General features: G+C 41.0%; 1 protein-coding gene across 1 annotated transcript in view; it reads left to right on the top strand.

The window, feature by feature from the left end:
• The first annotated feature begins 1,064 nt into the window (after positions 1-1,064).
• The window catches only part of ctnnbl1 (catenin, beta like 1), a 47,800-nt gene continuing 23,976 nt past the window's right edge, over positions 1,065-24,888 (top strand). The window contains exons 1-7 of the mRNA XM_088331601.1: positions 1,065-1,233; positions 1,661-1,873; positions 5,968-6,074; positions 6,152-6,293; positions 7,275-7,370; positions 9,733-9,826; positions 20,910-21,001. Coding sequence (XP_088187727.1) covers positions 1,204-1,233; positions 1,661-1,873; positions 5,968-6,074; positions 6,152-6,293; positions 7,275-7,370; positions 9,733-9,826; positions 20,910-21,001 — 774 coding nt within the window. The 5' untranslated portion in view covers positions 1,065-1,203. The remainder of the gene's footprint in view (positions 1,234-1,660; positions 1,874-5,967; positions 6,075-6,151; positions 6,294-7,274; positions 7,371-9,732; positions 9,827-20,909; positions 21,002-24,888) is intronic.

The following is a 24,888-nucleotide window of genomic DNA, read 5'->3' as shown; positions in this document are numbered from 1 at the left end:
AAATGTATTTAGATTTAATGTAGCGAACAAGGTCTGGCCACAAAGTGTCCCAGTTGAATTTGAACAAAAACAAAACTAACAACAGAGATAAGATAGCATTTATTTTCCGTCAGTTGAGCATTATTGATCTTCTCTCTGCGGTTCAATGAATTTTGAAATATAAATAATAAATAATGAATAATAAATAATATAAAATGATAAATATAGCCTTTATGTTCCAGAAGTTCAATATAAGAATAAATAAAAACATTTCAAATTAATTCAACTCATTTTCGGGGCGGCAGTAGCTCAGGAGGTAGAGCGATTGTTTTAGGATTAAGGGATCCCAGTTCGAATCCCGGCTTGTCCGTGTTACATGCCGAAGTGTCCTTGGGTAAGACACTGAACCCCCAATACCCCCAATAAGCAGGTTAGCGCCTTACATGGCTGCACAGATCACGGCCGCTATTGGGAAATGTGAAGCACAATGTAAAGCGCTTTGGGAAGTCATTGACTTGAAAAGCGCTATATAAATGCAGATCATTTCATTTCATTTCATTGTTCACACCACAAAGAAAGATCTCATCTTGATAAAAGAACAGACTTTTACACAAATAATTGTCTTCAATGGCCTTTTAGCGCCTTTCTAAGGAAAATGGATGAAAATCAAAGCCTCTGGAAAAATGCCACAATAAGGAACGAGAACAGTGAAACTCAACAAAAGACTGCAAGAGACAAGCTTCAGAATTGAGAGAAAAATGTGGCAAACACTATCAAAACGTGACTTATCAGTGTATGAAACTTGCATTTGATCTCCAATTTTACAAAACAATTATTCTCATTAAAATCCCTTGTGGTATTATGATAATATAATTTGTAGCTGTTAAGTAAAATTTCAGCATGGGATTACATTTTAAAAAATGGTCAAACGATGCAATTTTTGCACGGGCATTTAGGGATTTGATCCTAAAGGCAGAAATTTTGACCTAATATTACAAATGATATTTTTTATATTGCATTTTTGTTTCTAGTGAATCTCTTAGTAAGGATTGGATTTAGGGTTGCGACAGTATCTTGTCTTAACGACACCTCTCAGCGGCTTTACGGCACACGAGTGCGGCAAGGCAAGCTACGGTCACTCACTCGTTAGGGAAGTCAGGGCATCATTATTTAATTCCCGAAATTGCTCTATAGTCATCCGTTGACGTTTTTAAAACAGGGAATATGGATGTTGGAGAACTTTTGAATTACCAGGTATGAATTAAAGTCTTACTACTTCAATGTACCCAGTGTTGCTCACTTGCTAAAAACACTTACAACGTGAGTCCATTGAGTTGTGTGTAGTCGCTTGTTTAAGCTTTTGCTTGTTCTGGTTTGCTCTTTGTTTTGAATTTTACATGTTTTCTGACAGGAGAGGATGTTATCTTGTTTCTTCAAAAGGATCCATGTCCGTAGCTATCGCGCACGTTTAAGACAAAGCCATGTGCGTTAGGATGTTCTCAAGTGAAGGCTGAGAAGAGATAATCCAAACTCCGTTAACAGGAAAAAAAAGTTTTGTTTTCTGTAGTGGTCGCAATCGTATAAGTTCCTGCGCTCAGTTCATCTGTTCAGCAAACAATACGGAGAACAGTATTTTGAGAAAATATTTACCTTTTACCTTTGCTATTTTCCTCGTCCACAGCCTGACAGAGGAGCAACACGTTCTAGAGAAGATAATGCAGGAGAGGAAGATCAGCGAAGTGCAAAACAACAAAAGCTGTCTCATGCTAGGCATAGAGATGCGACAGGAGCAGGCATTGAGGGAGGAGCTGATTTAAAGGGCAATGATGATTCAAATATGGACCGCAAGAAGATTTTGGAAAAATTGATGGACCAAGATGAAGACGATCCAGAGGTAGATGGCATTAATTGACAGAAATCTGAAATCACACTGTACCGTGCATACACATATTTGTTTGTTTTGAAGCCGAGGGATTTTCTTCATTTATTTTTGCATGGATTTGGCTTGCTGGCAGGACTTTTTAAACACGATAAACTGTCCAATACCAATAAAATTGTATGGTCAATTCAATTGGTTTCACAAAAATCTTGGCAGGTTTGGATGGTATGCTACACTGTACAACAGCTAGTGTAGTTAACCGTAAGCTTCAAAGGACAAACTGCCCCTCATGTTTTTTTAATCAATGGGCAATGAAAGACTTGGACATATTTTCATCACATAGCTTACTTTTCATGGAAAGTAGCCAATCTTGATCAATAGGTGAAAGATCAGACAATTGCTGTTTCTTAAGAGAAATGCCACATTTTCACACTTACCATTGAACTCTGGAAGTAAACTTTTCAAAACGGCCATATAACCATTCTATAAATATTAATTTGAGATTTTCCATGTTTTACTGTATTACGAACTCCTTAAAATTATATCCATGGAAGTTGATTTACTTGATTCCCAAATAACTTAAATGCAATGCAATCTAAAACTTTCTAAAACATTAAATACAATCCAAGAAATCAAAACAAAGAGATAGAGACCTATTTTTGTAAACATTTTATTTCAACTGGTTATTTGTTACAATGTTAATTAATAAAGTAAATTTTAACATTTTTTGTTTGCCGAGGGTAAATACATTATATTTTTTTCAACAAAAATGTACAACAGAGCTTTTGACAAAATCACTTCCATTATAATTGTACTAAATCTTTGTCTAACTGACTAACTAGCATCCATTCAAAAGATAATCTCAACCGATGTACAATAGAAAAAGAATAAATCATTCATAGTTGCCAAGGTTTTGTAAGGTTTGTCCAAGTTATGTGTTAATGGAGTGTCTCAAATAACGCCTGGCCGGACGCCCGGGGCGTGCATCTTTTAGGTCAGGCGTACAACTTTCAAAACGTCTCCGCGCGGGTGGACAACAACTTTTTCAAGAAGCAAAAAACAAACCAACAAAAAAAATATATATTTTTTTCCACTCAAACATTTGCTTTATTACGACTTCGAAATCTTCATTCGGTTTCGGAATTTCGGTTCGTTTGGCAATTTGCATACTCTGCAGCCGATCAGAAGCCTGCATTGAATAACTTCTTGCTTCCGGACTTTCCCGAGCGTTATAAGGTCGTGCATTTGCATATCGTTTTCCAAAGTAGACTCACAGAGAACACAAGAAAAATGGAGAAGTGGTTAGGAATCAAGCCAAAACCTCAGCCCCAGAAGAAATATTCAAAAGAAGCTAACAAAATTTATGACGCTACAAAACGTAAACGTACATTAAAAGCATTGTGGAAAGAGAGTTGACGTAGCCTGTAGCAGATGACGCAATGCAAACATTGCATGAATGAAGATGAGTAAATACAAGTACCGTAAATTCCGGACTATACAGCGCACCTGATTATAAGCCGCACCCACCACATCTTAAGAGGAAAACCGATTTTGTACTTGCACAAGCCGCACCTGTATATAAGCCGCACGCGCCCACATTGAAAAATGTAACACAAACACAAAATTAACCCAAACTCGACTTTAAGTCCCGCGATTGAAACTGAGTTTTTGGTTTGGTTTGAACAATTTTATTGACACTATTAACAGCAAATAAACAATGTGAGGTTTGAACAATTTTTCTCGACAATTTTAACAGCAATTAAGCTTATTCACAATTTCGTTATATCTGTCGTTTTAACAATTTTTTTCTGACATTTTTAACAGCAATTAAACACACAATTTCATTATATCATATCCCAACAATATGAGTTCTTATCGACGCTTTTAACAGCAATTAACATTCATTCACAATGTCCTTCATTAAAGTACACAGTCCAAAAATCACAGCCGGCAAAATGCACGGAAAATGATACCGGTACTTAAGGTTTGATGCAGACTTGCAGAGTCCGGGTCCCGTAGAAAGTAATCCAAGGAAAAAAGTGTATATTTCCAAAGGTCCACGCGTCCACAAACACGTCTCACCTTTACTCCACTTCCCATCAGCCCGCGTTTGCTCCGCCCCTTCTTTCTCATTCGCCCATGCAAAACATATCAGAATAAGTTTCTAAAATAAATACAAATAAATACATTACAAAAATATACAGTTGCAAATACTTATTATACATGGTTACACATATTTATAAAGAAAGACAGTACTCCGAGAGAGTTTTCAAAGCTTTAATAATAATAATATAACTTTCATCCCAAACGGTGCCTGTGACAGGGCAGTTAATGGTAGCAACACGCTAGCAACACGCTCGCAACACAGTAAACGGGTGAAATGAAATGATCTGCATTTATATAGCGCTTTTCAAGTCAATGACTTCCCAGAGCGCTTTACATTGTGCTTCACATTTCCCGATAGCGGCCGTGATCTGTGCAGCCATGCAAGGCGCTAACCTGCTTATTGGGGGTTCTGGGGGTTCAGTGTCTTACCCAAGGACACTTCGACATGTAACACGGACAAGCCGGGATTCGAACTGGGATCCCTTAATCCTAAAACGATCGCTCTACCTCCTGAGCTACTGCCGCCCCAGTTGCCGGTCTGTTAAAAAAACATACCGTACTTGTAAAAATCACGGTAAACCGTCCTCATCATCCTCCTTAGAACTAAAGCCATCAAAGTCATTTTCCTCAGTGTCGGAAAGAAACTTTGTCATATAGACGTCGTCCCACGTTCCCTTATTCTAAAACACGCTCGCAACACAGTAACTGGGTCTGGTAAAGTTTACGTGCAGTAGCTCTGTTTCCTTCTTTATGGGACTGCTCGATTGCTTTTAGCTTGAAAGCTGCGTCATGTGCCTTTCTTTTTGCATTTTGCATGATAGATAGATAGATAGATACTTTATTCATCCCCGCAGGGAAATTCACATTTCCAGCAGCATCTCTCCGCTGAGAACAAAACAATAATAAAGCAAAAGGAATACAATATACAAATACCCAATGTGACGTGCTAATACCCACTGTAGCATGTTGTATAGAGTATTTAAATAGTGCTACATAAAATACACACTGCAATAAAAGTACGGTAATATGCAATGTAGGGAGTGTGGTTTAATGTGGGCCTTTACTCCGCCGGGTGGAGTTAAAGAGCCTCATGGCTAATTTAATTTGTGCACAAGCCAAGAAGTTGCAGTCTTCCTCAGCGCATATATTCCACCGGTCTAAATCTTACCTTTTGTACTCAAGCGCTGCTGGCGGCCGTTAGAAAAATTACATAAATTGGCCGCATCACTGAATAAGCCGCAGGGTTGAAAGTTTGGGAAAAAAGTAGCGGCTTATAGTCCGGAATTTACAGTACATACTGATGGCAGTTAGAAAACAGCGATGTCATATCCATCCAATGAATGTTATAAGTAAATTTATAATAAACATAATTTTAAAGTGTTCTGTTATATATCCTGATTATCAATCCTTAATACCTTGCAACAATGTTTTTTGTTTTTTTGGGCGAGTAGTCGTCTTATTGTGTTTCAAGTTGGGAAAAATGGGGAAGGCAACTTTTCAGAGTTGTCTGCCCTGGTGTCCGGGAATTTTTTGTCATGAGTTTCAGACACTGGTTAATGCTCATTTAATCCCCCAAGATCAGGTATGACATTTGGGGACTGTTTGCCCCAACCTTTATCTGAAATATACAACCTTTTTTTGTCAGTTAAATTTTGTGGTCCAGGTTTTTTTTTTATTAATTGAAGTGATATATAATGGAACTAACTGTATTTAAAATAATGACATTTTCTTTTTTTTTATTGAGTATTTCCTTAAATTTGTCTTGAAATGTCCTAATCAATCATTATGTGGCCATCATATCGAATGTGCTTATAATTTTAACCCATCAGGAGTCTAGACACTGAACCTTTTTCGAGTAAACGTCAATAGTACCGAAATTCGGACTCGTATCACGTAATTAGTGTCTTTGTGCTTCTGCAGGCGGCCAAGTGTCGCCTCGACAAAAGGTTTTTTTCTTGTTTTGCTCTTATCCTTTACCTGCTGTTTATGCTTGCATCAAAAAGGCAGAGCCAGTGGATGAGAGCTCTGTGAAAAAAATGATCCTGACTTTTGAAAAACGGTCCTACAAAAACCAGGAGCTCAGGATTAAGTTCCCCGACAATCCAGAGAAGTAAGACCACTAACGAGATCCTTCCAGACAACTTGATAACACAATCATTGTAACCATTTTTTCATTTCTTTGTCCAGGTTTATGGAGTCAGAGCTGGATCTAAATGACATTATACAGGAAATGCATGTCATTGCTACCATGCCTGATCTCTATCACCTGCTCGTGGAGCTCAATTCTGTTCACTCACTAATGGGTCTTCTCAGCCATGAGAACACTGATATCCTTTTTGTGATACACCAATGAACTAGGCCTGGGCGATATGACAAAAAAGGTTATCACAATAAAACATTTTTCGTCGGTAGATATCAATAATTATCTTGTCTTTTTTTCCTTAGACATTTTATGTGTATTTTTTGCTCCTGAGTGAAAGTTAAATAAATCTGATACAGCTTTAACTAGTTTTTTTATGTAAGAACAAAGACACATGGTGACAAACCATTTCACGGCATTTCACAAATATAACGAACATTGAACAAATCGTCTGTCGGCAAATGTTGTCGGCACGTCGCCACTCTTTTTCTTTTTTTTTTTTAAATCGGACTCTTGCGTAACCAAAATACCTCCAAACAATAGAAGATGATGACTATTTCAGCATGCTTTGAGTGGGTCTGCTGGGTGTCCTAGTTCTTTTTATAGCTCATTTTGACCACGTTGTAGTCCTTTCGTGTTTACTGTGTGAGAGCTGCTTTACCGCCATTTCTGCGAAATAAATTTTAGTCTGGAACTTGTGTTTTCATTGCATTAGCGACACAGTTTTTTCCCCTGGTCTGGTGGTGTAATTACTGCCTAAATTATCGCCTTTTATTGAACGTTTTTATTATATGTGGTGGTCAAGATTATTTCACTATAATTAGCATTATCTTTTTATCACTATCTGTCTTTACCTGTAAATCCCAAGAGAAATAATTTTACAAAAAGGTTTTGTGACTCCCTAAGGATTTTCTTAACTGCCTAAAAAATATATGTGTATATATATATATATATATATATATATATATATATATATATATCTTGATATATGCCACCTGCATATTGTGAACAATACTCTGGCAAGAAAATAATGACAAAGTGAGTAAACTTCATCAGAGGGAGCCATTTGCTAAAGATGTTTTGTAAGTGCTTGTTTCACTAAATAAATATGGAAAAAAACGCTAATGTTTAAAAAGTTTTTAGCCCATTTGTCCTTAGCCTGATCTACATGTTGCCATCGCAGTGGTGGATCTACTCCAAGAGCTAACAGACATCGACACACTTAATGAGAGCGAGGAGGGTGCAGAGATCCTTATCGATGCACTGGTAAGCGAGTTTAACATCCTATGATTTATTTTGTGGAATGTGCGGAAAAAATGTGTTTTGAATTTATCTAAAAACTTTCAAGTGTCTGTACAAGGATAGCAGATACATTCAACATATGTTTGTGTAGTTTTGGCTTATAACATAAAGAACAAGACACCTTTGTAATTTTTGTTACTTGGTCATTGACTTGGTTCTCCAGGTGTATCGCCACACTCCTTTTAAGACGTATTAAGGAGCAAGAAGATTAAAGGACAATGCTTGGCCCTTTGCTGCTTGATAGCTGTTTGGCCTCTAAACATAGCAACTGTCATGAGGCACTGTTTATGAAAAAGCACCCTTCAGGGAAACAACAGTGGTCCACATTTATTCGATTAGAAAAAGTATAGTACTTCGAGAAGGTCACAAATGTTGAAAATGTTCCATTTGAATTGCCACCTAAAAATTGCAGTTTAAGGTGATACCACAAATATGAGCTAAAATATAAATGTAATACTGTACATTATGTTGATTGGGTTGTTAAAAATGAATGCAGTGTACAACTTCCTGAATCACTTGGCTTGTGTTGTTGCCTTCAGTTTCCCTCTGAGGACAACGGTGTGCTCCAAGCCTTGTTGTTTAAGCTACTCCCGTTTTACGTACTTAACATGACCAAAGTAGCTCATTTAGGGCTTGTGATATGTACTGGATGTAGGTCAGAAATCTTGACAGCCTTGCTGTCTACATAGCCAAGGGCTAGAAATAAGATTGATGAAATGCATGGATAAAAATTAATTACTTTTGAACTGATTTTCTAAATCATATTCTGATTAATCTTAGAAATGACACAAACCCACTGTAAAGATTTCTGACCCACATCCAGTAGATATCACAAGCCCTAAATGGGGTATTTTGGTACCAAGAGGAAGGCCGCGATTGACGTGGATGGATGGTGTTATGAGTGCACTGCAGGAAAGAGGTCTAAATATAATGGAGGCTAGAGCTCTTGTTAGTGATAGGAATGAGTGGAGAGGTGTTGTGAAAGGATAGTGGGATTGTGGACGCATTCTTAAGGATGGGCTGGGCACCCGTATGATGAGGCAGGGGTAAACCAGTGAAAGCTGTCGGGCCCTGCTGTTGAACAAAAAAGTGTGTTGTGTCACCCCGACCCGAGTGACATGGCCGCTTTCTGGTGTCCCGTTTCATCTGGAGGGACGAAAGCCTGACCAACTTGGGTGCCGAGGTGCCTAACTTGTTTGGGTGTTTGGACAATTGGGTTGGCCATGGTCCAAAAAATTTTGTGTTGGTTTTTGTTGTTGTTGTTGTTATTTATTTCCCTTTTATTTTCTTTGTTATTGTATGCGTGTGTCTTGCTGTTGGTCACCCCTCTTGAGGGATATGACCAAGGTAGATAGATAGATAGATAGGCTATGTACAGTGGATAAACCCCTCCACATGATGATTAACAATGCCCTCGAATGAGCGCTATGACCACAGATTTGTAAATGCCACGAACAAGCTCTCCTTTCCCTGGCATTTCTTTAAGTTTAGTGAGGTTGACAAAACTACATCATCCAGAAATAGCAGTGATGACAGACAACCCCAACTGCTTTTTATTGTTTTGACATGGTTTGTTGGCTTGATCTAATATTGTTCAAGACAATAATGCGGGTTGCTTTTTAACACTCATGACATAAAAATTTGGTCCATTTACTGGGCAATTGAGCAATATGCAGCATCCTTCCGGCGACTCTTTGAGAACAGAAGGGGAAGGTTGGGCCCATTTGTCTCTTTACTTGCTGTAATGCCTTCAAGTCCTCTGTCCTTGTTGCTAGAAGGCCAGGTGGTCACCTCGATAAGATGAATCTGAAAGATCCTTGACCATCCTTAGAGGCTAATAAATCAATGTGGACTGTCTCTCTCTTTTTTGTGTAGTCATACTTTTATCTAGCAGGACAGCACCATGTGAGATTTATTTGAATATCCGGCTTCAGGCTCCGGCCTTCTTTTTTCTTTAGCCTGGCAAATGCCTACATGGAGAGGTGTATCTTTAGAGGGATAGTTTCTGTGGAAAACTCTGGGTCCAAACCTGAAATTTAAATCACATATATTTAAATAATGAAACATGGAGTGCTCACTGTAGTCAAGCTAGTAAAAAAATCAGTTTCCGAATGGGTTGCAGCAAACAAATGTTCAAGAATTATTTCTAAAATATAAGAAGTATCTTATTATTTTACAGAAAAATGCAAGTAAAGAATATTGTATTTGCACTGTTTCCGGTTTAAACAGCAATTGGTCTACATTTTGTTGATGTGAAGATGGTAAGGAACACTTGTAAAAAACTTCAAATACAGAACTGAACAAAAGTCAAATTATTTGTTTGCAGCTGGAAGGCCAGGTAGTTGCATTACTGGTGCAGAACATGGAGCGGCTGGATGAGCAAATTAAAGAGGAAGCTGATGGTGTCTTCAACACTTTAGGTAAGGAAAAAAATTGATACCTAAAACTGCCTTTTTTGTAATTTAAAAAACAAATAGGGTATTGTTACATTCACGAGGACTTCTTGTTGAACAAAGGCCATGGAATGATTTTGATAATAATTTTAAAGAAATTTAGTATTAAACTGTGCTTAATGCCCGAAACCTCTTATTTATTAAGATTTCTATATACATTTTCATTTTCAATTTTATTCAGTTGATGACTGAGGTTGATACTGAATCATTTCTGGATTTTAAATGATTTGAATACTTATTGAATGACAATCACCCAAAAAATTGTTATATTACCAAATGAAAATGAAAGTAAAGGGTAATTCTTTTCTAATAGGTGAAGTACTCAAGGTTTGTATGGGTGCTCGAAATACTTTAAAATGTGTTCATTTTAGTGCTGTGTTTTCAAAGTCAGTAAAATGCTTGAGTTTTGTGTAAAGTTTCTTGGCAGTCTGACTATTGACCACGCAATAAATGAAGTTCAAAATAAAAAACATGCGTGACAAGGACGATATGGCGCTGTTGTGTGAAGCATCACCGCCTCCTACTGGTCGCACCCTAGAGGACGGCTCTATTTAGTAAACTGGCTCTTTTGGCTCGACTCACTGAGAAGAGCTGGCTCTTTTGGCTCCCAATTGGCTCCTCAGTTATTGTTTTAATGATATGGTATTGAACAACAAGGAAAGTTAAGAGAACTTGTAAACAAGATGGAAACATATCCTTGGGAACTTTTGGGTCCAGATGGGAAAACTTTGCAGAAATGACAACTGATGAGCACCATGTTTTCTACTACAGTATAGAAGTTAACAAACACATGTATGGTGTGGGATTCTTAGTGCACAAAAACATCAGGGCTTCTGCATTAGGATGTCGCCCAATCTCAAGCAGGCTCAACACAATACACCTCAATGCCTTGCCGTTCAATATCACAGTCATCCAGGCCCTTACACCAATCTTGGAACACAGTGGCGAATAAACTGAGGACTTTTATGCCTAGGTTCAAGACATTACCGACAAGCACCGAAGGAAGATATGATCTTGAAAGGCGACTGGAATGCCCCAATTGGTGTGAATGCCCCCTAGAGACTGGAAGAAAACATGTAGAACAAGCTCTAACCTACAAACCAATCAAAGGGGACAACGACTTCTTGAACTAGCTAGTTACAGAAACTTGGTACTGGCAAAAACTCTTGGCAACCACAACAACTCCAGAACATGGCACCATCCGGATGAAATCCACCACATTCAGGTTAACTGCATTATGGTCCTGGTCATGATGAACTTCCGATTAGTCACGGATCCCACAGATCGAGTCTGACCTTGAGCATGAAAGACCCACAGGTGGTCGAGAGGTTCCAAGCTTTTATCAGCGGGAAGTTTTCTCCTTTGCTCACCTTGGATGAAAATGTCGAAACCCTGACCACTAGGTTCTCAGAGATGAAGACTGAAGCAGCAAAATAAATTGTAGGAAAACACAGGAAGAAGATGAAGCCGTTGGCTACCAACAAAATTATCCAACAGTGCAACAACAGGGAAGAGCTAAAGAAACAGCCCTAGAGGAGCAGCCAACGAGAAAATTTGAAAATGCGTGAGAGAAGATATGGATCAAAGACCAAATGCACAGAGTTAAAAAAGGGCCTCAACAAGAATAATTCAAAGAAAAGCTTCCAGATTGTAAAATATCTCACACAAACAAAAAGCTTTCAGAATGAGTCGTTGAAGAAGCTAACTGAAGGAAAAAAGATCATGAATAGATGGACAGAATACTCCTCCAAACTCTACTACCACCCGACACAGGGAAACCATGAAGTGATTAAAAATTCTGGCCCAAGAGGAAGAGACGACCATTCTAACCTCAGAGAAGTAGAGGCAGCAATTAGCTCACTGACAAACTGAAAGTCTCATCTGCAAAGTCCTAGAGGTGGGGTCCGCTGGCGAGCGCCTGGTGGCCCGACCCCTACCCACGGGGGCCGGCCGGGCACAGCCCGAAGGGACGACGTGGGACCCTCTTCCCATGGGCTCACCACCTGTAGGAGGGGCCAAAGGGGTCGGGTGCACAGAGAGCTGGGTAGCAGCCAAGGGAGGGGTGTTCCAACTACAGTGTGTGGACTAGATATAGTCGGACTCACCTCTACGCACAGCTTGGGCACGGCTTGGGCTCTGGTACCAGTCCTCTCGAGAGGGGTTGGACTCTCTTCCACTCTGGAGTTGCCCGTGGTGAGAGGCGCAGAGCCGGTGTGGGCATATTAATTGCTCCACGGCTCGGCGCCTGTACGTTGGGGTTCACCCCGGTAGACGAGAGGGTAGCCTCCCTCCGCCTTCGGGTGGGGGGACGGGTCCTGACTGTTGTTTGTGCTTATGCACCAAATAGCAGTTCGGAGTACCCACCTTTCTTGGAGTCCTTAGAGGGTGTGCTTGAGAGCGCGCCCCCTGGGGACTCCCTCGTACTGCTGGGAGACTTCAACGCTCACGTGGGCAATGACAGTGAGACCTGGAGGGGCGTGATTGGGAAGAACGGCCCCCCTGACCTGAACCCGAGTGGTGTTTCGTTATTGGACTTCTGTGCTCGTCACGGTCTGTCCATAATGAACACCATGTTCAGACATAAGGGTGTCCATATGTGCACTTGGCACCAGGACACCCTAGGCCGTAGTTCGATGATCGACTTTGTCATCGTTTCGTCGGACCTGCGGCCGCATGTTCTGGACACTCGGGTGAAGAGAGGGGCGGAGCTGTCAACTGATTACCACCTGGTGGTGAGTTGGCTTTGATGGTGGGGGAAGATGCCGGCCCGACCCGGCAGACCCAAGCGTGTTGTGAGGGTCTGTTGGGAACGGCTGGCAGAATCTCCTGTCAGAAGAAGTTTCAATTCACACCTCCGACAGAACTTCGCCCATGTCCCGAGGGAGGCGGGGGACATTGAGTCCGAGTGGACCATGTTCCGCGCCTCCATTGTCGAGGCGGCTGATCGGAGCTGTGGCCGTAAGGTAGTCGGTGCCTGCCGCAGCGGCAACCCTCAGACCCGTTGGTGGTCACCGGCGGTGAGGGATGCCGTCAAGCTGAAGAAGGAGTCTTATCGGGCCTTCCTGGCCTGTGGGACTCTGGAAGCAGCTGGCAGGTATCGGCTGGCTAAGCGGAATGCGGCCTTGGCGGTTGCCGAGGCAAAAACTCGGGCATGGGAGGAGTTTGGCGAGGCCATGGAAGCCGACTTCCGAACGGGTTCGAGGAAATTCTGGTCCACCATCCGACGTCTTAGGGGGGGAAGCAGTGTGCCATCGACACTGTGTATAGTGCCGATGGGGCGCTGCTGACCTTGACCCGGGACGTTGTGAATCGGTGGGCGGAGTACTTCGAAGACCTCCTCAATCCCACCGGCACGTCTTCCTCTGGGGAAGCAGAGCCTGAGGACTCTGGGTTGGGCTCTCGTATCACTGGGGTTGAAGTCACCGAGGTTGTCAAAAAACTCCTCGGTGGCAGGGCCCCGGGGGTTGATGAGATCCGCCCGGACTTCATTAAGGCTCTGGATGTTGTGGGCGTGTCATGGTTGACGCGCCTCTGCAACATCGCGTGGACATCGGGGACAGTGCCTCTGGACTGGCAGACTGGGGTGATGGTTCCCGTCTTTAAGAAGGGGGACCGGAGAGTGTGTTCCAACTACAGGGGAATCACACTTCTCAGCCTCCCTGGTAAGGTCTATTTAGGGGTACTGGAGAGGAGGGTCCGCCAGGAAGTCGAATCTCGGATTCAGGAGGAACAGTGTGGTTTTCGTCCTGGCCGTGGAACACTGGACCAGCTCTATACACTCTTCAGGGTCTTTGAGGGTGCATGGGAGTTTGCCTGTCCGGTCTACATGTGTTTTGTGGACTTGGAGAAGGCATTTGACCGTGTTCCTCGGGAGGCCCTGTGGGGGGTGCTTCGGGAGTATGGGGTACCGCACAGTCTTATCCGGGCTGTGTGGTCCCTGTATGCCCGGTGCCAGAGTCTGGTCCGCATTGCCGGCACTAAGTCGGATTCGTTCCCGGTGAGGGTTGGGCTCCGCCAGGGCTGCCCTTTGTCACCGATTCTGTTCATAACTTTTATGGACAGAATTTCTAGGCGCAGCCTTGGCGGGGATGGAGTCCGGTTTGGGGGCCTCAGCATTGCGTCACTGCTTTTTGCAGATGACGTGGTGCTGTTGGCTTCCTCAGGCCGTGATCTTCAGCTCTCGCTGGAGCGATTCGCAGCCGAGTGTGAAGCGGCCGGGATGGGGATCAGCACCTCCAAGTCCGAGGCCATGGTTCTCAGTCGTAAAAGGGTAGTATGCTCCCTCCGGGTCGGGGAGGAGGTCTTGCCCCAAGTGGAGGAGTTCAAGTATCTTGGGGTCTTGTTCACGAGTGAGGGTAGGATGGAACGGGAGATCGACAGACGGGTCGGTGCAGCGTCTGCCGTCATTCGGACCCTGTCGTGGTGAAGAGGGAGCTGAGCCGAAAGGCAAAGCTCTCGATCTACCGGTCGATCTACGTTCCTACCCTCACCTATGGTCATGAACTTTGGGTCATGACCGAAAGAACTCGATCCCGGATACAAGTGGCTGAAATGAGTTTCCTCCGCAGGGTGGCTGGGTTCTCCCGTAGAGATAAGGTGAGAAGCTCAGTCATCCGGGAGGGACTCTGTGTAGAGCCACTGCTCCTCCGCGTTGAGCCAGTTGAGGTGGCTCGGGCATCTAATAAGGATGCCTCCTGGACGCCTCCCTCGGGAGGTGTTCCGGGCATGTCCCACTGGCAAGAGGCCCTGGGGGCGGCCCAGGACACGTTGGAGAGACTATGTCTCTCGGCTGGCTTGGGAACGCCTCGGGGTCCCGTCGGATGAGCTGGAGGAGGTGGCTGGGGATAGGGACGTCTGGGCTTCCCTTTTAACGCTGCTGCCCCCGCGACCCGACCTCGGATAAGCGGAAGGCAATGGATGGATGGATGGACAAACGGAAAGTCTCCAGGAATCGACGACATCCCAACAGAACTCATACGAAATGTTGGTAAGCAAACTATCGACAACCTAACAACGATTTGCAGAAAGATCTGGTAAACAGGACAATTCCCATCTGTATGGACAAAATTACTAGTAATTATGCTAACAAAGAAGGGAAACCTTCAACTGTTCCAACTTCAGAACCATCAGTCTCATCAGCCATGCAAGTAAAGTTATTGTAAAGGCCTACTGAACAGACTAAATTCAGATTGAAAACATCCTAGTTGAAGAACAGGCAGATTTCAGGGAGGGAAGGAGCACCACATATCAGATTTATAATCTGTGCATCCTAAGTGAGAAGTTTCAACAACACCGGAGAAACCTCAATCACCTTTTGTTGATTTCAAAAAGGCGGTTGAAAGAGTATGGCAAGCCGCTTTATGGGCCACCCTGTGGAAGCACAACATGGGCCAAAAACTAGTTCAGACCATTACTCAACTGTATTCCAATGCCAACAGTGCGTTGCTTATCTATGGTAGCATTGGAGCGTGTCTTCAAACCACACTCGCTGTGCGACAAGGCTGCATTCTGTCTCCCAACTTTTTCAACATCTTCCTGGAAAAGATCATGTCCAAAGTGCTGGAGCAACATGAAGGTACAGTCAGTATTGGGGGACACAAGCTCACTAACCTCCGATTTGCTGATGATATTGTGGGATTGGGGCCAACTTTGTCACGACCCTAAAACATGCTGGGCACCGTCAACAGGAGAGAAGACTGTCCAGAGTTGCGTTCTCATTGGTGTCCAGGCAACCCATGCGCTTAAGCGATCCGTGAACTGTGATATCTCATCTCATCTCTCATTTCATTAGCTGCACCGCTTATCCTCAGTAGGGTCGCGGGGGTGCTGGAGCCCATCCCAGCAATCATCAGGCAGTGGGCAGGGGACACCCAGAACTGGTTGCCAGCCAATCGCAGGGCACACAGGGACAGACAACTCGCTCGCTCATTCACACCTAGGGACTATTTGGACCGGCCAATTCACCTGAAATGAATGTCTTTGGAATGCTGGAGGAAACTGGAGTGCCCGTAGGAAACCCACGAAAGCACGGGGAGAACATACAAACTCGCACAGGAAGTCCAGTAGCTAGATTTGAACCCACACAGGAGGTTCCCAAGACCTCAGAACTGTGCCGCACACGCGCTAACCACTGCCCCGCCGTGCTGCCCCAACTGTGATATCCTCAATTAAATAATAAAACATTATGCACCAAATTATTTAGTTCTTAGTAATTTCATATTTTTTGCAGGGATCTCTGCAAAACACATAAAATATTTACACAAAAATTATAGAAACACTGAACAGATTTAAAGTTGAACAACAGAAAATCCCTTAAAATTAAAAAAACAATAACGTATAACTTAAAAATATTAACTCTTCAGTGCTTATAAATAGTAATTAGTAAAATGCAAAAAAACCAAAAACTTTTCTATTTTTACCAATTTAGGTACAGATCCATTAAAAAAACGCACAAAATATATCAAATAAAATCTCTAAGATTGAAAAGATTGAATGCACTCTGCTTCCAAGCACTTAATATCATTAAAATGAGTCCAAACCTGGCCCATTTTTCTGCTTTTCTTTTTACAGACAATACTTTCATTCTTTGTCTTGCTTGTAACCCAGTTTCTATAGACCCCTTTTCCGTTTTAAACAATTATGACGTAGCCAAGCAGTGCGTGCATTGTTGAAGCAGGATGGCAGAATTCTTGTCAGTTTATAGCATCCCATTGACACAGAAACTAGCGCAGGTCATAAATAAGCACAGCTCAAAATAGCACCAGGTTTGCATGATAGCGATTTTATTTTAGTCATCAAAGTCAACAACAAAAAACATTCTTTATTTCTGTGCTAGATTTCTTCCTTTGAAGGTCCTGGAAAAATTGAAAAGTTTGCCTTGAAAGTGCTTAAAAAGTGCTATGAAAAGGGTGTTTGAACCCTAATTACTGAGTTGTGGTGCAAGATTGGTTTGGTAAACAAACAAATAGCTAACATTTTTTTACCGTAACAGTGAAGTGTTAACCACATTTACTTCAGTAAACGGCATGGGCAGTCTCATTGTCAGAGAAACCCGGTGGTCTAGCAGAGCTAAAGAGGTGCAAAATGATTTTTCATTCCAAGGTCATAGAAAAAAAGTAATTTGTGAAGTGGTGGTGGTGCATGGCGATTTTGCAGTCCTTTGGGTGGCTGTATTCTCCACTCCCGATGCTGTTCCAATCACTTCCCTCATTAAGGGGATCATCCTTTTTGCGCACTGTTAATTGTACGGATCAAAACTGTTCTAGAAAAAAAAAATCATGAGTGAGAAGTGGTCTTGTGCTTTAAAACTCAAAAGACTGACAGCTATTTTAGGTCTGTTTTTCAACTTGAGGATTATTTTCTACAGTCAAAAAAAAACATATTTTCCAAATCAGATCATCTTAAAGGCACCGAAGTTTGATATTGTCCACTCCAATTTACCCAATGTTACTTCAGGCAATGGGTTCTAATCATTACTTTTTTGAAAATAATAGATTAATTACTTAAATGCTAGGCTTGCGAACATATGGCTCTTGAACCAGATATGGCTCTTTTCATGCTCATCAGGCTCAGAGAATAAGGGGCCATAATCAGCGCCGAAGTGCCAAAGTAAGTCGAATGTTTGGTCCAAAATGTATAGGGCAATGATTCAAGTACAGTTAACACTCACAGTGTTACACCCACAGACCACTATTTTGACTGTACGTCTCTAAGAATTCTTTTATGGAAGCAAACATCCGAAAACGCCAGTCAAGCACCCATAGCTATTTGATTGGGTGAGCGTTAGGGTGGCAGATCTCTGCGCACAGAGCACAATCCCCTAAATGTACCCTAATCATTTTCCTTTGCTGTATTTTGTGACATTTTTAAATATGTGCTGAAGAATTATTTATTTTCTTGCAAAATATATAGTGTGTTTCTCAAAATGTGTATATATATATATTTTAGTTTTAATGGATCGTTGAGACAAAAAGGTTCCAATCCCCATGTTTATTGAGTTGTATTTTGGGTTCCCCGGGTGTTTAAGAATAAGAGGTTTGACTATGGAATGAGAGCTTAACAAGGTATAATTGTGTGTGGTTTTTTTTTTATTATTATTTTCTCCCACAACCTAGTACTTGGTTATCACTCATCTCAAACAAGCCATATGGCTTTTTAATTCCACATCTTGTTCCATGTACATCAAAGCTTGAGTTATATTTTGGCATTTTACCATCTACAAAAAATGTACCGTAAATTCCGGATTATAAGAAGCTACTTTTTTCCCAAACTTTCAACCCTGCGGCTTATTCAGTGATGCGGCCAATTTATGTAATCTTTCTAACGGCCGCCAGCGGCGCTCGAGTACAAGAGGTAAGATTTAGACCGGTGGAATATATGCGCCGAGGAAGACTGCAACTTCTTGGCTTGTGCATAAATTAAATTAGCGTAAACATACCCTCATCATGCAAAATGCAAAAAGAGAGAGGCACATGACGCAGCTTTTCAGCTAAAAGCAATCGACCAGTCCGATAAAGAAGGAAACAGAGCTATTGCACGTAAACTTTACCAGACCCGTTCACTGTGTTGCGAGCGTGTTACTAGCGTGTTTTGGAATAAGGGAGCGTGGGACGACGTCTATATGACAAGGTTTCTTTCCGACACTGAGGAAGACGACTTTGATGGCTTTTGTTCTAAGGAGGAAGATGAGGACGGTTTACCGTGATTTTTACAAGTACAGTATGTTTTTTACCAGACTCTTTTACTGTGTTGCGAGCGTGTTGCTAGCGTGTTGCTAGCGTGTTGCTACCATTAACTGCCCTGTCACAGGCTCCGTTTGGATGAAAGTTATATTGTTATTATTAAAGCTTTGAAAACTCTCTCGGTGTACCGTCTTTCTTTGTAAATATGTGTAACCCATTTATAATATGTATTTGCAACTGTATATTTTTGTAATGTATTTATGTGTATTTATTTTAGACACTTATTCTGATATGTTTTGCACGGGCAAATGAAAAAGTAGGGGCGGAACGGAACGGGAAGTGGGGTAAAGGTGAGGAACAGGTTTGTGGACGTGGCGGACAATAGTGGATATATATTTTTCCCACCCTTACCTTTGGAAATATACACTTTTTTCTTGGATTACTTTCAACGGGACCCGGACTCTGCAGGTCTGCATCAAACCTTAAGTACCGGTATAATTTTCCGTTCATTTTGCCGGCTGTGATTTTTGGACTGTCTACTTTAATGAAGGACATTTAGTTTCAATCGCGGGACTTAAAGTTGGGTTTGGGTTAGTTTTGTGTTTGTGTTACATTTTTTAATGTGGGCGCATGCGGCTTATATACAGGTGCAGCTTGTGTAAGTACAAAATCGGTTTTCCTCTTAAAATGTGGTGGGTGCGGCTTATAATCAGGTGCGCTCTATAGTCCGGAATTTACGGTACATTGTATTTATATCCAAACCCTGCCTTGTTGGATGATGTATCTGTCACCTTTCATTTTAATGGCTCACTCACAAATGTCTCTAGGCCATCACACCTTTTTCAAAATCCTTTTAGGCATTTTATCTAAAGTGTCTTAAAACTTTTCGACCTCTCACTTCTTTTTGCTTTGAAGGACTCCGCGGAGATGATTCTTTTCTTTGCCGCCTGATTGAGGCCGGGTCATTGGAGACCTCTTGAAGTGTGCGTGTGTGTGGCTGAGAGTATTTCATTGCATGTGTGCCTTGCTTCCATATACGTTTCAGGGGAGCTGTGCTTGTGTATAGTCTATTGAAGTGTGTGCCTCTGTATGCATGAGTGTGTTGTGGTGGGAGCTCTCTAAGCTTCAAAAAGCCCTGTCTGCTCTCTGCTCTGAACCTTGTGTCCTCCAGGAGGCTGTATATCTGCTCTGTTTGAATACCTGAGAAAATGGCTTCGCTGCATCTCTTTGTCCTCAGTTGTTCCCTCGTTTTGTATTTTTTTGAATCCTCAATTTTTACTTGTTTATAAGTATTTTTTATCCTAATTCTTTGTTCACCGTATTTACAGTTTGCTTAGTTTCACACCCCCAGATATTTTCACTTGCCACCCTTTCTCTGTTCTACTGCTCTCTCACTCCACCTCCCCTCTTTTGCAAGTATCCTTCATTTGTATTCCTTTCCTTCATCACAATTCCACATTATCACTCTCTTCCTTCTTGCAACAGTACACTCTGATGAATATAGCATGAGGCAGAAGCTTCTTTCTAACCATAGTCTATGAGGAAACAGGAACCAACCCTAAGACCAACACCAAGACTTTAAATATAGACACAGTTATATCCCCTTCCTTAGTATCTTCCAAGAGTGAAGACCATTTTATTGAAATTGTAACATCTTCATTAAGAAAACATCATTATTAAACTGCCAGAGACTTGTTGCAGCCCATTTCAGTCTTGTTTTACAGTCTTGAGGTTAGTATTGGATGGATATGTGCTTTTAACACAGATTGTCTATTCTTCACATTGTGAGTGTGATATCTCTAGACAAGCACAGGAAAAAAGCACCCACATGTCACATTGTGTGCACTGTGCAGTTATCTTTGATTTCTTTGTGGTAGCAGAAAGCAAGATGTCCTAGTTGCTGCTAGTTATACTTATACGATGATATACCTGTACTTATAGGATCAGCACCAAAATTTCACATGAAGGACTGTTTTCGAAAATTAGAATATCATAATGAAGTTCCTTTTTTCTGTAATGCGAAGAACCCTGAAGAACCCAAGAACCCGTTTCTTGACCGTTGGGCTCTTCAGGTTAAAAAAAATTAACATTTCATTCATTATACATTTTTGAAAAATTAAATGATATATTGCAAGTCTTTTATTATTTTAATATTTTGGAATATGGCTATTTGTATAGTTTTTCATTATATTCTAATATTTTAAAATGGGATTTTTAACTTTTAATCTCCATCTATTTTAATTTTCCGAGACAGTCCTGTATATGCAGTTATTTGATATAAAGCATTTGGATGATTTGGGTGACTGGCAGCAGTGATTTGTTTCCTAGGTGGATTTTGATAGTCTTTTAATGATGTGTTCCTCTCTCAGCAATTATAGAAAATATGGCTGAGTTTAGACCAGGCCTGTGCACAGAAGCAGCTCAGCAGGGACTCATGCAATGGTTGCTGAAGAGAATAAAGGTAAGAAACTGGGTTGTCATTTTTAAATCCTTTTAAAAGCGATTGTTCAATGTTCAGCAGAAAATGTTTTGAGTGAAATTATTTTAGAATTTTTTTTTCTGATTGATGGTTGTCGTTGTTGAGCCCGTTTTGGCCACATGTTGGAACATAGGAAACACTTTTAATCGATTGGTCAATATCTGCCTTTGCTCTTAAAAACAATTTGATACGACAGCACAGTGCATTCTCGAAGCGGAAATAAGATGATAATTTGAAACCTCTTTATTCAAAGTGTCGCACAACAATTTTAGATGTTACGGGGTCAGCAACAATTGGCTCTGGGGCCGAATGCGTCTCTTTGGCGCTTTCTAGTGGCTCCCTAGCGCTTTTTTCAAAAAATGTTGATACTGCAAAATTATATGGTTTCAGTAGGAGGACTAACATGAGAGAAACATTCTTTTTCAATTACTATAGATCTTTACATAAAACATATACAGTTGCTTTGCTGTGTTGCTTTCCTCTTAGGGCTTTCTTGAAGCTTTTAAGTTTTTGGGGCTCTAAAAATATGTGACCTGCCTTCTCGGTGACCTGGAGGGTATGGCACCCGCCCTGAGACTGGGAGGTTGCTGGTTTGAACCTAAGCTGAGTCATTTATAAGACTTACAACAATACCCATTGCGTCCCGAATGCCTCTGCATTAATAATTGGAAATGGGGGATTTGGTCACTTTATGACTTCTAATGACAGGTGTTGCATACCTGTCAACCTCCATGGCTCCATGCCCCTACAAACTGTTGTATTTTCCCATACAAAATACAAAATAATCTTACACCATTTTTTTTTCAAATGTGTTTATGTAGTTTAACATGTTATATCGTACATGTTTCGTTATATCATGTATATATATATACTGGACTGTCTCAGAAAATTAGAATATTGTGATAAAGTTCTTTATTTTCTGTAATGCAATTAAAAAAACAAAAATGTCATACATTCTGGATTCATTACACATCAACTGAACTATTTCAAGCCTTTTATTATTTTAATATTGCTGAATTTGGCCCACAGCTTAAGAAAACTCAAAAATCCTATCTCAAAATATTAGAATATAATGAAAAAGTATACAAGTAGCCTATTCAACTAATCACCTGAATCATCTAATTAACTCGAAACACCTTGCGAGGGTTTCCTGAGCCTTAAAAACACTCAGCTTGGTTCAGTAAACTAAATCACAAGTATGGGGAAGACTGCTGATCTGACTGTTGTCCAGAGGACCATCATTGATACCCTCCATCAGGAGGGTAAGACACAAAAAGAAATTTCTCAAAGAGCAGGCTGTTCACAGAGTGCAATTTCAAAGCATATCCACAAAAAGTCTGTTGGAAGGGAAAAATGTGGCCGGAAACGCTGCACAACCAAGAGAGATGACCGCAGCCTTAACAAAATTGTGAAGAAGAGCCGCTTCCAGAATTTGGGGGAGCTTCAAAGACAGTGGACTGAAGCTGGAGTCCAGGTATCAAAAGCCACAGTTCACAGACGTGTCCGGGAAATGGGCTACAATAGCCGTATTCCCATGGTCAAGCCACTTCTGAACTCAAGACAACGGAAGAAGCGTCTGACTTGGGCTATAGAGAAGAAGCACTGGACAGTTGCAGAGTGGTCCAAAGTCCTCTTTTCAGACGAAAGCAAGTTTTGCATTTCATTTGGAAGTCAAGGCGCCAGAGTCTGGAGAAAGGCTGGAGAGGAGCAAAATCCAAGTTGCTTGAAATCCAGTGTGAAGTTCCCACAGTCAGCAATGGTTTGGGGAGCCATGTCAGCTGCTGGTGTTGGTCCACTGTGTTTCATCAAGTCCAGAGTAAATGCAACTGTGTACCAAGAGATTTTAGAGCACTACATGCTTCCATCTGCTGAAAAGCTCTATGGAGATGAGGATTTCATTTTCCAGCATGATCTGGCACCTGCCCACAGTGCCAAAACCACCAGTAACTGGTGCACTGACCATGGCATCACTGTCCTTGATTGGCCTGCTAATTCCCCTGACCTGAACCCCATCGAGAATTTGTGGGGTATAGTTAAGAAAAAGATGAAAGACACCAGACCTACAAATGCAAATGAGCTGAAGGCCGCTATCGAAGCATCCTGGGCATCAATAACACCTCAGCAATGCCACAGGCTGATTGCCTCCATGCCACGCCGGATTGATGCAGTAATCCGTGCAAAAGGATTCCCAACCAAGTACTGAGTGCATCAATGGACATTTTCAAATGTTTGATTTAGTTTTGCTGTTATAATTTTTTTTTTACTTGGTCTGAGGAAGTATTCTAATATTTTGAGATAGCATTTTTGAGTTTTTTTCAGCTGTAAGCCAAAATCAGCAATATTCAAATAATAAAAGGCTTGAAATAGTTCAGTTGATGTGTAATGAATCCAGAATGTATGACATTTTTGTTTTTTTAATTGCATTACAGAAAATAAAGAACTTTATCACAATATTCTAATTTTCTGAGACAGTCCAGTATATGTGTATATATATATATATGTATATATATATATATATATATATATATATATATATATATATATATATTAATTAACATTTTGTTGTGAGATACTGAGTTGCTCGACATGAATGAGGTTTATTATAAAAAAAAATTAAAAATTAAGTAGCTTGGACGTTCAGTGTAGAAGGAAAAAATACATGCAAATATGATTAAGTAGAATAATACATTTTCTTATTCAAATTATTAATTCATTTTCTGCATTAAATTATTGTTGGTAATATACTGATTAAAGGGATAACCACAAACCTGTCTTTTCATTTTCTCCTTTTATACTTCCTTTTTTTCTTAACTTCTTTATACAACATAATAATTCGTAATATAATGCATCAAAGCAAGTGAGCCGTTTGAGAGCCGGCTCTCTTTAATGTGTTGAGCCGAAAAAGACGGTTCTCTAAAAAGAGACAGGCTTCCTTTCGCTATACAACTACCACATGAAATCCGATGTTTTTTAAGACCACATGCATTTCAAATTTACTCAATCAAGACCAGAATGACTTACGGCGTTTTAATTCAGGTTTGGCCATTGCGACTTGATGATTTTATCCAAAGAAAATTCAAAACTAGGTTGTAATGTAGGTCCACTGATCTGCTTTCGCTTGGTTCACGTGTGATCGGAATGATGCATGATGGGAAATCCCCAAGCGGCAGACGCATGCGCACAGTAGCATCGAAACACTCGCTTCGTTTGCGACGGAAAAAACGATACCAAGATAGAGGCTAATGCGGCAAACTCGTTTGACTTGATTGATTTGCTGTTTCGTGATAGTTATGTATACCGGATGGTACCCATAATTGACAAATTTGCGTTTTTTGTATAGATTTTCTTGCACGTCGTACACGTCTTAAAATGCATAATAAATGTACTTTGTACGGCAAAAACGTACATGTTGACAGGTATGGTGTTGCGACAGATCAGTTGGGTTGAGCTAGGGGGCTGGGAATCCTCTCCTCTGTATCAATCTCTCAGAAAAACTCAGTAATGCAATATGATTGTGTTCATTACTCTAGCCACCTCCCACTAGGGGGACATGGGTGAAGTTGTTCCATAGTATAAATAGTCATTTATACTATGGACAACTTGTGTTCTGAAAAATGTTATTATAAATGAAAATTTGGAGTAAACTACTGCAGATATTTATTTTACAATGCCATTTTACTTTGTTCAACAAATTATACTATTTATTCAAACATCCCCCGACAGAAAAATAATTTAAAAATAATGAAAATTATTTACCCAAGGTTTCACTTCGAGAATGCAAGATTGGTGTTAAGTTTGGCATTCAACTTGTGCATCGTAGTTTCTCCTTAAAGCTGTCCAAGTGACTGATGCATTATCATCCTTTATTA

Source organism: Urocampus carinirostris, chromosome 3 (genome assembly GCF_059441175.1).
Source record: "Urocampus carinirostris isolate Australia breed hairy pipefish chromosome 3, RoL_Ucar_1.0, whole genome shotgun sequence".
Taxonomy (NCBI): Eukaryota; Metazoa; Chordata; class Actinopteri; order Syngnathiformes; family Syngnathidae; genus Urocampus; species Urocampus carinirostris.
The sequence above is the reverse complement of the archived record's forward strand: the minus strand, read 5'-3'. Positions and strand labels throughout refer to the sequence as shown.